This window comes from Panthera uncia, chromosome D4 (assembly GCF_023721935.1).
Source record: "Panthera uncia isolate 11264 chromosome D4, Puncia_PCG_1.0, whole genome shotgun sequence".
Classification (NCBI taxonomy): domain Eukaryota; kingdom Metazoa; phylum Chordata; class Mammalia; order Carnivora; family Felidae; genus Panthera; species Panthera uncia.
This window is the reverse complement of record NC_064807.1, coordinates 78,382,447-78,396,686: the sequence shown is the minus strand read 5'-3', so window position 1 is coordinate 78,396,686 and position 14,240 is coordinate 78,382,447. Positions and strand designations below refer to the sequence as shown.

Below are 14,240 nucleotides of genomic sequence, written 5' to 3'. Positions count from 1 at the left end.
AAAAAAAAAAAAAAAAAAAAAAAGAATATACCTTTCAGAGAGCTCGTATATATTTTTAGTATACTTGACCTATAGTCTTTGAGTAAATTATTAGTCTCAATATCTTTGTGAGGAAAAACTATATAAAAATCAACTTTGGAGGTAGAATGTATTCCAATACATAAAAACATCTTCATAAGGACCTCATTTTCTTTTCACAGAAGCACAAATGAAATAGAATGAGAGTTTTATTGAATTTCCTTATTCAGGGTGATAAAGAAATACAAAAGGCACATCACACTGTACCTAATCTAAAAAGTATCAGTTGGCATACTAAAAGAGATCTTTGCAAGCACTTCACACAAAACTTAGGTTTCCCTAAATCTGCCTTCTTCCTTAGGCCAAGCATTCTAGACTCAGCCAAATTTCCATAAATTAATTTTATAATTAATTAGTTATTAGAAGATGGCAAGGAAGTTGCTTCTTACTTTCCAAAAAACTCCTTTTCTTCTCTTTTTTTTTTTTTCTAGGAGAGAATGAATTCTAAGTGGAAAATGCTGTTATTAACTTCATTTGCTTTATTGCTGATGTTGATTAAGCATCGCTCCCGGTAAATATACAAGATTGTTGAATCATCATCTTTAATGATTGGCAGAGTTGACCTAAAATGCTGAGTTTTGTCCAAAAAAGGTTAATAAACACTCCCTAAATTAATCAGAGAGTATCTCCTCTTTGAGGAACTGATTAAATTATAAATATATTAATACTTTCATTTTTCAACATTCAACAAATATTTATTGAGTGCCTTTTTGGTGCCAGGTCCTGTCCTAGGTGCTGGGAACTTATGCAGCTTTACATTCCAGGTCGAGAAGATGGACGATAAGCAAAGAAATCTATAATACAATGTTAGGAGCTTTGTATTGGTTTTAATGTTTATTTTTGAGATAGAGAGACAGAGCATGAGTGGGGGAGAGACAGAGAGAGGGAGACAGAATCTGAAGCAGGCTCCAGGCTCCGAGCTGTCAGCCCAGAGCCCAACGTGGGGCGGAACCCATGAACCACAAGATCATGACCTGAACCGAAGTCAGACTCTCAACTGACTGAGCCACCGAGGCACCCCAGGAGCTTTGTATTTTATATAATAAGGCTACGAAGAAAGAAATAAAGCAAGATAAGAGAATAGAGAGTGTTGGGGGACTATTTTAGATACATCTTAAGCTATGACAATAGGAACACGACTCAAAGAAAACTGCTATCAAAATATAACTGTACTGGAGAACAAATCTGTTAACCTGCTAAAGTTCTCTTATAGAAAAATTCAAATTCTTACCTCCTCCATGCCTCCCTCATCTTTATGGTCTTTTTAAATAAGCAATGCAATGTTACCGAATGCTATTTGAAAATCAACTATATTGTGGGAGCTAATGTCTTTAAAAATTGACCGTATTGTTTTGGTATCATGTTCTACATGTTATTTGTCCTCCTAGGGTGTTATGCCTTAATAGAAAGGTCTATCTTAGTCAAAAAGGAGATAATAGACCAGAAGCTCATTGCAGGCCCGGATTCCAGAACTGGAATGTCCCATCAGAACCAGATGCTATGCATTCCAGAACTGTAGCATTATGCCTGGCATGTAGTAGGTGTTTAGTAATCACTTGGCTAACAAATGAGTAAATGAATGGAACTGAATTCTAGATTTTTTGTTATTCCAATTGCAATAGGCGTTTGTTCAAGTTTAACACTAAAATGTCTCTTTTTATTTATGTGAAGAATAAAGAACCACCTAGAGAAGATAGATCTCTGCTGGTAAGAATCTGTTCTATAAATATTCTACAAACTGTATTGAGGGCAAACTGGCTGGAGTCGAGTGCGTTCTAATGGTAATGGCAATCGGAAGGCACATAAAACTGAATTCTCCAGAGACAACCACTGACAAATTTCTCGGGTATCAGTTGAGAAATAATCGGTGCATGTGCATATATACATGTATGTGAGTTTGTATGGACATGCATATGTGCACATCTCCAAATTTTGCTCCTTCAACACACTTACCTGCTTACACCAGATAAATTTTAGACATTTGCTATATTTGAAGGACCTCTGTCCAGGGTATTTTTCTTTAGATTGACAGCCATCTGTGGTCCACCACGTTTTCTACCATCGACCATTGTGTAGGACCCAAAAAATTATTAAAACCAAACCTCAAAAAAAAAAAAAAAGAAAAAACCTGTTCTTAAAAGTTCTCCTTTTGTCACTATACATGTTTAGTGCAGTTAGGCATGGAAAATTTGGATTTTGAAAGAGTATGAGTCTTGAGCAATCCTATATTAAAATATCTTTGGTTAAAAACACCTCCGAAATGTCAAGATGGGATGCACTTTCAAAGTCATTTTTTAATATTTGATTTTGAAATAATTACAGATTCATAGGAAGTTGCAAAGATAGTACAAAGAGGTCACATGTACCTTTCACTCAATTTCCCCCAGAGTTACATCTTACGTAACTGTCATGCAATATCAAAATAGGAAATTGATGCTGGGACAATGTACGGATATAATTGTATAACATTTTATCACATGTGTAGATTTGTAGATCACCAAGGTAATCAAGATACAAAATGATTCCATCACCACAAAGATCTCCTCTGAGCTACCATTTATACGCACCCCAACCTCCTCTCCTCAACCCTTCTAATCACTAGTACCATTAATCTATTTTTATCTTTACAATTTTGTCATTTTGAGAATGTTTTATAAATGGAATCATACAGTGTATGATCTATTGAGATGAGCTTTTTTCACTCAGGATAATGCTCTTGAGATCCAACCACCTTGTAGTGTATCTCAATAAATCACTCCTTTTTTATTGCTGTGTAGTATTCCGTAAAGGGACGTACCAAAGTTTGCTTAACCCTTCACCTACTGGGGGACATTTTGGGTGACAATTCTTTTCTTCCAGCACCTGAAAAATATTTTTCCACTTCATTTTGGGTCCATAGTTTCTAATTAAAAACATCCATTTCATTCAAATTATTTTTCCCCTCTAGGTGAATCATTTCTTTCTGCTTCTTTTCAAGATTCTTTTCACCTTCAGCTTTCAGAAAATTGGCGATCATGTGCCTTAGCATGGATTCTTTTTGAAGTACGCTTCACACCCAGCATGGAGTCCAACATGGGGCTTAAACTCATGACCCTGAGATCAAGACCTGACCTGAGGTCAAGAGTCAGATACTTCACTGACTGAGCCATTCGGGCACTCCAGCATGGATTCTTTTATTTTAGGTTTATCCTGTTTGGGGTTCATTCAGCTTCTTGAATCTGTATGTTTACGTATTTTGCCAAATTTGGGGGCATGTTCAGCCATATTTTTAATTGTTTTTCAGCCCCATTCTCTTGCTTTCCTTCTGGGGTTCCAGTTACATGAATGTTAGATCTTTTGTTTTTGTTCCACGTGTCCCCGAGGCTTGTTCTTTTTTTTTTTTTTCAATTTTTTCTGTTATTCAGATTGAGCGATTTCTGTTATTCAGTCTGCAAGTTCACTGATTCTTTCTCCATCCTCTCCATTCTGCTGTGAAGACTATTTATTGAGTTTTTATTTCAGTGTTATATTTTTAAGTTCTAAAATTTCCATTTGGTTCTTCTTTATATCTTCCATATCTTTAATAAGACTATTTCTTTACTGTGACTTCCTATTTTTTCATACATTTCAAGTGTTTGTAATTGCTCATTGAACCCTGCCTTTGTCAGATATCCTTGTTTGACAATTCTAGTATCTGTGTTATCATGGCATCTGTAGATTATCCTTTCTCATTCAAGTTGAGATCTTTGCTTGGACAATTTGGGGGTATTATGAGACTGGATCTTATTTAAATCTTGTGTTTTCATAGGCATCCTCTAACACGGTGCTAGCTGGGAAATAGGGTGGCACCCCTGCATTACTGTCGGTTGAGGGATGAAATTTTAGGTTCTTGACTCTGCCTCCCTTGAAACCCAGTGGGGAAGGGCTCCTTGTTACTAATGAGCAGGGATGGGAGTTTGGGATCCCCATGTGCTCTCCACTGACACAACCACAGGGGGATTGGGTAGTGGTGACTGTTTTAATACCCACTAATCCCCTCTAACTCCACACCAGTGAGGAAGGGACGGAATCCCCATTATGGCCTGGTGAGAGTACACGTCTAGGCTCCCTACTTGGCCTTTGCTGGAGGGATGGAAATAGAGCCACAGATTTTCCTGTGGTATTGGGTTGGAGAACAGTGAGTAGTGTCTACAGATTCTTTGCCTTGCTAGGTTGCCCTATTCCTGGCCCTTTGGCTATTAAGAGCAGCTTTTTCTCAGGGCTCTTTTTTTGTCCATACCCATTGGCATTTCTGAGTCGCACCTAATCTGAGATACATGTGGCAGAAAACCCAGGGAACCCACTGCCATGTCGGTCCTTGAGTCCCAGTGCACCTACCTGATCTGCCTTCTTCTCTTTGCCTTTCACTCTTTTGTTTACTTCACATATAATGTCCTGGGTTTTTAGCTATACTTAGTGGTAGGATAGGGAAAATGAGTACCTAGCCCATCTTTCTGGAAGTACAAATCACTTAAAGTTATTCTTATTTTACAAAATATCCCCATCTTATGAAAGAGAAGCCCCCTTATAACCTTGTTAATAGTTAACTTAAAAGCAAACAAAAACTTAGGTGGGTCCTATTTTTAAACGAAAATCAAAGACAAACATCTAGACCCCCTACTCCAACCCCTTTATTTTGACATGTAATAAAGTGTCTATCACATAGTAAGCTACTAATACTTGATAAATGAATTACATAAATCTGTATTTTTGTCTGAATACACATTATTTTTCCTGCTTTGTTAATTTTTAAAATATATCCCCCACTCAAGAACCATACTGTTCCCTGCCTTCCCACCTTTGGCTATGACCTCTTCACCCCACATCTCTTTCCTGAAATAACCCTTATCCTTCCAGACCCAGTTTACATATTTCATCTCCAAGTAGCTTCCCTTAACCCCACATTTAGGTTGGATGCCCCATCTATATGCTCCCATGGAGATCTGTGTTTTCCTATTAGCAGTTACCACTCTGCACTATAATCATCTATTTAATGTTGTCTTTTCGGCTAGTCTATTGGCTTTTAGAGGGCAGGAACTGATCTAAATGTTCACAGTCCTACAACCAGCATCAAACAGTGCCTGCCGTGTTACAGGGACACAATAATTATTTGCTGAGTAAATGGATTACTCTTAACTTGACTTTCTCTTTGTACCCAGGGAAAATGAAAAAGAACTTCGGCTCTCAGACTGGTTTAATCCCAAGTAAGAAAGAATATTCTACACAAACACACACTAATGATAACAACAACAACAACTCAATTTAAATGGGGGAGGATTTTTTTCCATCATCAAATTGTACCTATCCTGGGAGCTTTCCAGGCCTTGGCAGTTTTTAGTTTAAAGTCTTTTATATATAAACCTAGTGTCTATTTATCTAGAATCAGGCAGTTGAGGGTCATAATGAGAAAACTGTTATCTAGTTTAATGTTCCTGGTTTTATTAGGAGAAAGAAAAAAAATCTTTTTAGTAACAGCCCAAAAATGCGATTAATGACTCCTCTTGATTTTGGCATTAATACTTGGGGGAAAATCTCATTCTTTTTTTTTTTTTTTCTTTTTTCTTTTTTGAGGTGGGGGAGGGACAGAGGGAGAGGGAAAGAGAGAATCTTTATTTTTTTTTTTAATTTTTTATGTTTATTTATTTTTGAGAGGGAGAGACAGAGCGTGAGCAGGGGAGGGGCAGAGAGGGAGACACAGAATCCGAAGCCGGCTCCAGGCTCTGAGCTGTCAGCACAGAGCCCGACGTGGGGCTCAAACTCACGAACCGCGAGATCGTGACCTGAGCCGAAGCAGACGCTCAGCTGACTGAGCCACCCAGGCGCTCCAGGGAAAGAGAGAATCTTAAGCAAGCTCCACACCCAGTGTAGAATCCAACACAGAGCTTGACACAGGGCTCAATCCCACAACCCTGGAATCATGACCTGAGCCAAAATCAGGAATTGAATGCTCAACCTAACCAACTAAGCTACCCAGGTGCCCCAGAGAATCTTATTCTTTATAATGGCTATCTAGTATTCTATTTTATGGCTACATACCATAATTTATTTAGTCAGTTCCCTATTGGTTTTGAACCATTTGCAGTTTGAAGGCTATCGTAAATAACGTTTTGATGAATATCTTTGTACATATATTTTTGTACACTCTTGTGTGAACTTATCCATATGATAAATTCCTATTGTAGCATCATTAGATTAAGAGATATAGACATTTTAGGAGCACTTGGGTGGCTTAGTTGGGTAAGCATCCAACTGTTGATTTCTGCTCAGGTCGTGATTTCACAGTTTGTGATTCAAGCCCCCTAGTAGGCTCTGCACGGATAGTGTGGAACCTGCTTGGGATTCTCTCTCTCCCTCTTTCTCTGCCCCACTCTCTCCCACCTCCACTCCCCTCTCTATCTCTCAAAATAAATAAATAAGCTTTAAAAAAAAGATTTAAAAATTTAAAAAAATGAGATGCAGACATTTTAAATTTTTACTCAGGTTGCTAAATTGCCTTTTAATAATTATACCATTTATTTTCTAATCTATAGTGGGTGAATGTTAATTTTATTTGTTTTATAAATTTCCATTTTATTTTAGTTGTAGCAAACATTTTTTATTGGCAAAAGTATTAGTTAAAATATCTCAATTCAATTTGCACTTCCATAATTATTGTTCAATTTGATCATCTTTTATATGTGTTATTTATATTTCATCTTCTGTGAATTCCTTTTTCATATTTATATTTTTTAAATAACCTTAAGTGCACACAATTAGATTAATAACAATCTTTGTGGGGTGCCTGGGTGGCTCAGTTGGTTGGGCATCCGACTTCAGCTCAGGTCATGATCTCACAGGTTCATGGGTTTGAGCCCCGCATGAGACTCTGTGCTGACAGCTCAGAGCCTGGAGTCTGTTTCAGATTCTGTGTCTCCCTCTCTCTCTGTCCCTCCCTGGCTTGTGCTCTGTCTCTCTCTGTCTCAAAAATAAACATTTTTTTAATAATGATTTTTTAAAAAAATTTTTAATAAAAAATTTAAATAATAATCTTTGCTACATGACTCACTCTCATCATTAGGTTTTTCAAAATCCAGTCATTATTTATTTGTGTGCTTTCTCACTTATTTCTGTTTTCTTTTAAGTTTATTTGTTTTGAGAAAAACAGAGCAAGCAGGGGAGGGGCAGAGAGAGAGAGGGAGAGAGAGAAAACCAAGCAGGCTCCGCACTGTCAGCACAGAGCCCGCCTCGGGGCTCAAACTCAGGAACCATGAGATCATGACCTGAGCCGAGACCAAGAGTCAGATGCTTAACTGACTGAGCCACCCAGGTGCCTCTCTTGCTTATTTTTAACGAAACAAAACCTCAACATCCAGCTATCCACCTCTGTCTTTCCTAGGACCCCCATTCTGTCTCCTCACCCTCTAGCCTTGAAACAACCTCCATCCCGAATCCTGCTTCATCATCCCCTTGCTTTCTCTTGTTTTAATATAAGTGTATATCTTCCATTTGTATTCTGGAACAAGTATATTTTAAAATTATAGCTGTTTGTAATTTTTTAAAGAAGATCTAATACCACGTGTAATCTCCAGGGACTCATTTTGACCCTTAATATTAGATTGCTAAGATTCATCCAAATTGCATATGACTGTCATTCATTTTGATGGCGGCGTTACAGTTAACTGTAGAAATATACCACAGTTTGCTCATCCCCTGCCTTATCAGTGGGCACTTGGACTGCGTCTAGGTTTTCGTTATTTTGAGCCTTAAGAGGTAACACTCTTGGGGCGCCTGGGTGGCTCAGTCGGTTGGGCGTCCGACTTCGGCTCAGGTCATGATCTCACGTTCTGTGAGTTCAAGCCCTGCATTGGGCTCTGGGCTGACACCTCAGAGCCTGGAGCCTGCTTCAGATTCTGTGTCTCCCTCTCTCTCTGACCCTCCCCCGTTCATGCTCTGTCTCTCTCTGTCTCAAAAATAAAAACAAACATTAAAAAAAAAATTTTTTTTTTTTAAAAAAAGAGGTAACACTCTTGTAAGAGGCCTTTCCAAAGAATGTGTTTACGATAGGAGAAAAAAATACGTAGATAAAATAGCTGCCTGACTCCTTCTCTGACCTCATCTTCAACCATTGTGTCCCTCACCCACTCCTCCAATCATACTGGCTCCTTGTTGTTCCTCAGAAACACCAAGCAAGCTCTCACCTCGGGACTTTGCACCTTCTGTGCTCTCTGCACGGACTGCTTACCCTCCAAGCAGCCAAATGGCTCATTCTCCCACTCCCTTCAAACGCTGTTTTATCAGTGAGGTCTTCTCTAGCTACTCCCTTTCTCCCTTACCCAGATTTATTGTTCTCAGTTGCTCTCCCCAACATCTGACATACTGTATATTTGCTTGCTTATTCATTTACTATCTGCCTTTCCCACAAGAGTGTGCCTAGAAAAAAAAAAAAAAAAAGCCTAGATATAGTAGGGGTTCGATATTTGTAGAATAGATAAATACATGAGATCTTTTGTCTAATTGAAGTGATAGCACCTCCATAACAATGTAAAAGTAGTGGTAGAAGGCATTGCACTTTATTATTAAGCATCATATTGGCTTTTAGTTTAAAATGAAATGACCTCTGCATTATGGAGATATGAGGGAAGAAGCTCATTTTTGGTTCTTATTAAGTACAAAAAACTATAAGCTTAAAGTAAATATGTGGGAATAAATGTCTCAGAATAGCCAAGAAAGTGTCAAAAAATAAGAAAGTTAAAAGGATTTTGCCTAGGGGCACCTGAGTGGCTCAGTTGGCTAAATGTCCGACTCTTGATTTCAGCCAAGGTCACGATCTCATGATCATGAGATCGAGCCCCACACTGGGCTCCACACTGGGGGTGGAGTCTGCTTAAGATTCTCTTTCCCCCTCTGCCCCACCCTGCTCATGCTCTGTCTCTCATGCTCTCTCTCTCTGTCTCAAAAATAAAAATTTTAAAAGAGAGGGTTTTGCCTCAAATAGTCAAACATATTTTGACATCATTGTGATCAAATCAACATGGAATAGATCAAAGGAGTAGTAAATCCAGAATTAGGTCACGGTATGTATCAAAGTTGATATATAACAAAAATGGCATCTTAAAAATCAGTGAGAAAAGGACAGATTAGTTCATAAATTATACTGACACTATTGGTGATCTAAGTGGGGGCAAAATGGGGCATTAATCCTATGGCATAAAGATAAATTCCTGATAGACTACAGATTTAAGTGTAAAAAATAAAGCAATAAAAAAAATCTTGCTAGAAAATCAATAAGACAGGGGCGCCTGAGTGGCTCAGTCGGTTAAGCGTCCGACTTCGGCTCAGGTCATGATCTCGTGGTCCGTGAGTTCGAGCCCCGCGTTGGGCTCTGTGCTGACTGCTCAGAGCCTGGAGCCTGTTTCAGATTCTGTGTCTCCCTCTCTCTCTGACCCTCCCCCGTTCATGCTCTGTCTCTCTCTGTCTCAAAAATACATAAACGTTAAAAAAAGATTACAAAAAAAAAGAAAATCAATAAGACAACATGTAAAGTCTAGGTAAGAAGGAAATCCTCTTAATCCATGCTGAAAACCTACCACCTATTTAAAAAGATGTATTTCACTATATACAAATTTTAAACTTTTATTTGGTTTAAAAACAAATCAACAATTCAATATAAAAACATGAAACTCACATTAGAGGTAGACAACGTGTATAAGAAAAGATACTCAAGTTCACTAGAAATTAGAGAAATGTAAATAATGTAGTAATGAGGTACTGGAATCTTTTTAAAGCCATAATCTAATAGTATAGGGAAAATGCTGGTGGGAAGGTGAAGTATTTCAGCCTTTTAAAAAATAATTGGGTAAAAACTATGAAAGATGAACACATGGAGGTTCCTGGGTGGCTCAGTCAGTTAAGTGTCTGACTCTTGATTTCGGCTCAGGTCATGATCTTGCAGTTTGTGAGTTAGAGCCCCACATCAGGCTCTGCACTGTCACTGTGGAGCCTGCTTGGGATTCTCTCTCTCTCCCTTTCTTTCTGCCCCTCCCCTGCTCACACGTGTGCACGCATGTGCTTGCACTCTCTCTTTAAAAAAAATTTTTTTAAATGAACATACATACACAGCAATCCTATTCCTGGGACTAGCCATTAAAAATAACAGCAACAAGGGGAGCGTGGGTGGCCCAGTTGGTCGAGCATCCAACTTCAGCTCAGGTCATGATCCCACGGTTCGTGGGTTCAAGCCCCACATTGGGCTCTGTGCTGACAGCTCAGAACCTGCAGCCCGCTTCTGATTCTGTGTCTCCCTCTCTGTACCTCCCCTTCCCATGCTCTGTCTCTCTCTCTCTCTCTCTCTCTCTCTCTCAAGAATAAATAAACATTAAAAAAATTTTTTAAAGATAATAGCAACAATACCTAAGGACATAAGATTAAGGTTTGTTGCATCAGTTTTTATAATGACAGAAATTCCAGGAATAAAATGTATACCTAGTCATAAGAAAATGGCTAAACAAACTGTCCACACCTTGGAATATTATGCAGCCATTACAAAGAGTGAATAAGAACTAGTCCAGATAACCTGGAAGGATTTCCACAAGGTCGTGATGAGTAGAAAGACAAGCTGCAGGAAAGTATGCGTTATCTCATCATAATAAACAAGATTAAAAAAAATTCATTTACTTATTTTTGAGAGAGGGAAAGAGAGAATGCGTGCATGAGCGAGGGAGGAGCAGAGAGAGGGAAAGAGAGAACCCCAAGCAGGCTCCATGCTGTTAGCCCAGAGCCTGACTCTGGGCTCGATCTCACCAACCGTGAGATTATGACCCGAGCCAAAATCGCGAATTGGACGCTCAACCTACTGAGCCACCCAGGTGCTCCAAAATAAACAAGATTTTTAAAGCCTGCATCTGTGTGTGTACTTATGTATGTGTGCATATTGTACACATGTTATCTATACAATTGGATATGAATATAGAGGGAAAAAGAAAAGAGCACGGATGAGGCTGCAAATATGGCAGGCCAGCAGCTACGAAGAGGAAAGTGGAAAGCCACATGACGTGGTGCAGGGGTAGATGTGGGAAACATACACCCTGGAAATGCTCTAGTACTCTCATGGTTCTGTCTGCTTATGGTATATTTATCTCTGCTATATCACTTTAGCTTCTTACACTTTTTAGACTCATGCGCAGTTCCTTAAAACTGTATATAGGTCAATATAGCCTTGATTTACAGGAAGAGTCCCCACCCTCTCTCTCCAGATCTATTTTTCGAACAAATTATAACCTCCCATATTACTGTCATGAATCCCATCTCAGCAAATCTTAGGAACACCTTCTGGCATTGAAATCACTTCTAATTCAGTGTAGCACCTATTCCCTTTTTATTACGAATGTGGATATCTTAGCCCATATATATGATTTCCCTCCTTCGTTAGTATACTTCTTTGTAAGTCACACCTATGATAGTCTACAGTACTATGACACTTGAGCATACTATCTGTGTACCTTCCTAAGCAATATACTTATGAGCAGGTCATTTTGTATCCTGTTGAACACCCTCTGCTTGGGCATGGTGAGGTATTTTCTAAGCTCCTCAGATACTGAATCTATCAGGGTATGAGAGAAACAACTCAACTAAGATGAAGTAACTTTAGTGAAGGAATGGTTGGCAGAGATTGGAACAAGGTTAAGAGACCCAACAAAGGACATGGAAGCATCCAGAGGCTTCAACAGTAAGAAGCTCTTATCACCCTTGGCCTAAAGGGACAAAGGAAGGGATGGTGCTCCTGGAGACCAGAGATTTCTGGAACCATGAAAGAGCTGCCCAACAGAAGCTGTAGCTGCATATGGACACAGCCACTGGCAAGATCTCAACAAAGCTGGGAGAGAAAAGAGGAAAAGAGACAACTTGTTTTCCTGCCCTCTGATCTTACGTGGGTACCTCCCATTAGCAGAACCCACTGCAAGCCACAGGGCAGGGAACATTGGGTGATCAGTCTGCTCCCAAGGCAGGCCAGGTAGAGAAGGCTAAGGATGGACAGGGGAATTGTAAATGGAGAATAACTAACACAATCCACCTTTTTGACTTAGATGGAGAAGCTCATGTTCCCCAAACACGAGAAACAAAGTCACATCAGCTAGCGGGTATCATCGAGGTGATGGAAATCTAGCTATATTCCCACTTGAAACCTAGATCGTAACATCTTCCATCTCTAGTATTCTTCATGGAAGGTGGCAAAGGGGAGAAAATAATTAACATAGCAGATCACGACTACAGTCCTACCTCTGTAGCTGTTCAGGAGGCTGGCAATAAAAGGAGGCAGTTAATAATCACCATCCCATGGTTTCTTTATCCTCTGCTAATCCCTTTGATGGTCAGAGTTTCTATTCAATAGGGTTACTCAAACCTCCATCTCTGGAGAGTCTGGTTCCCTCAGTGGTCTGACCTTATTGAGTTGCCCCAATTTCCCACTGACCATTATTACTGGAAATGAGGTAGCTGGGGGAACTCCCTGAGAGTCCTTTGCATTCCATATGAAGCCCTGCTTGCCATCCTTGAATAACCTCATCTTCCTATCTTCTCGGTGATGAAGATCAGTCATGCCAACCAGTACAGTAATGCCATTTTCTGCCTGTTAGCTCAGCAGCATGGGGAACCACAAGTGCTCTGCCATCAGTTTCACAGAACCATGACTTTCTCCCTAGAGCAAAGACTCCTCCCTTGGGAACTGAGAACTCTAAACACACTGGACCCAAAGTCACAACAACAGCAAGCAAACATTCTATAAGTGAATTATTGGATGTAATCGTGAGCAGGGACATTCTCACATCCACCTTGTTTTGTGCACTGTGATTCTAGCTTTGGAAGGTACAGTATCTCACACTGCTCATTGAGTCAAAGCGGGAATGGCGAACTACTACAGAAAAGTACCTCGGCCTTTTCAGGGAGTTATCTCGGAACTAACACTGAAAATGAGATTTCCCTGGCTAGTCCACTTTCTAGCAGGCCAGGTGCCTCAACACAGGGAGGCACACAGACCAGAGAACTTTGTGGAAGTGGCCAACTGCCACACTACTCTCACCATGAAACGGGTAGCTTAGATGGAGGCAAAGTTATGTGTGATACGAAGGCAACTAATAAGATATTCTACAAGTCAACAAAGCTGGCAGATTTGTAGGCATGAACAGCAAATCCCTACCCAGAACATAAAACGTTCCCCTGAGGGAAAAGTGTTGCCCCTTTCTTTATGGGGTCTAATATAATCAACCAGCTGTCATTTGGCTGGCTGGTTCCCATGGGAAATGGTGTCACCCTGTGGGCTCCAATTGGCCCCTGCTGTTGGCAAGCTGGGTGCTCAGCACTGGCTCTAGCTTGGTCTTAGCAATGGGATGTCCGTGTTACTGAGGCCGTGCATAATCCCCATTGGACTCCAAGTAGCTGGGGCCACTTTATACAGAGACACTAAGTCAGTCACAAGGGAGACCGGGCAAGGGGTCTGACTGACACCCAGAGGGCAGATTATCTTATCCCCCTGATTGCTGAGCATGTCCTTTGCAGAGAATGCCCCCTGGGCAGCATTAACCTTCCAGGTAAAGAGTTTCGTACCTGTAAGAGAAACCTAATGACTCTAAAGCTCTTCTACTCCTTCCTCTTCTGTTTTATCAAATAATTTCTAAACACAAGTTTTTAACTGCCTTCTGCTTTCAGAGACTTTTTCTTTAATTCTAATAGCAAATCTTTAATCTTCAGACCCTTTCACATTCTCAAATAGATACTGATTAGCCTCTGTGATGTGCCAAATTTATAAGCATCATCACTGTGATAAGGGTACATCTGTCCAATATTAAAGTGGAATCTGAGACTTTTGAGTCAAATACAAGTGTATGGCCATAAATTCTAAGTATAAGAAGGGTTTAAAAGTAAATATATGAAAAAAAACAAATAAATGTGTAAGTTTGAAAAATCCTTAAAATAGTAAAAGGGGGTACTTTTCAAGAATTTTGTTATTATTATTAATGTAGTATTAAGGGTTGCCAAATTCTACCCTTGTCTGGGTCTAGATTTGTAATTAAAACCTGTCATTACCAAAAGCAAAATGGCTTCACACTTTGTGTTCAATTCCTTCCAAAATGAAGGCCTTAAGTTGCTTTATTTTTATTTTTATTAAAAAT

The 14,240-nt window shown here is 39.6% G+C and overlaps 1 protein-coding gene and 1 long non-coding RNA gene across 9 annotated transcripts in view; one reads left to right on the top strand and one right to left on the bottom strand.

Annotated features, from left to right (window-relative positions):
• Positions 1–14,240, bottom strand: part of LOC125927338 (uncharacterized) — an 80,553-nt gene that overhangs the window by 26,804 nt on the left and 39,509 nt on the right. The window lies entirely within an intron of this gene.
• The window catches only part of LOC125927297 (glycosyltransferase 6 domain-containing protein 1-like), a 35,963-nt gene that overhangs the window by 7,323 nt on the left and 14,400 nt on the right, over positions 1–14,240 (top strand). For 4 of the 6 annotated variants that reach the window (XM_049637546.1, XM_049637556.1, XM_049637524.1 and 1 more), the window contains exons 2-4: positions 510–589; positions 1,750–1,785; positions 5,256–5,300. The exons of 1 other annotated variant lie outside the window; for it this stretch is intronic. In XM_049637546.1, the coding sequence (XP_049493503.1) occupies positions 510–589; positions 1,750–1,785; positions 5,256–5,300 (161 nt within the window). Of the gene's footprint in view, positions 1–509; positions 670–1,749; positions 1,786–5,255; positions 5,301–14,240 lie in introns of all 6 variants that reach the window. One more of the 6 variants, XM_049637533.1, reaches the window with a different exon arrangement.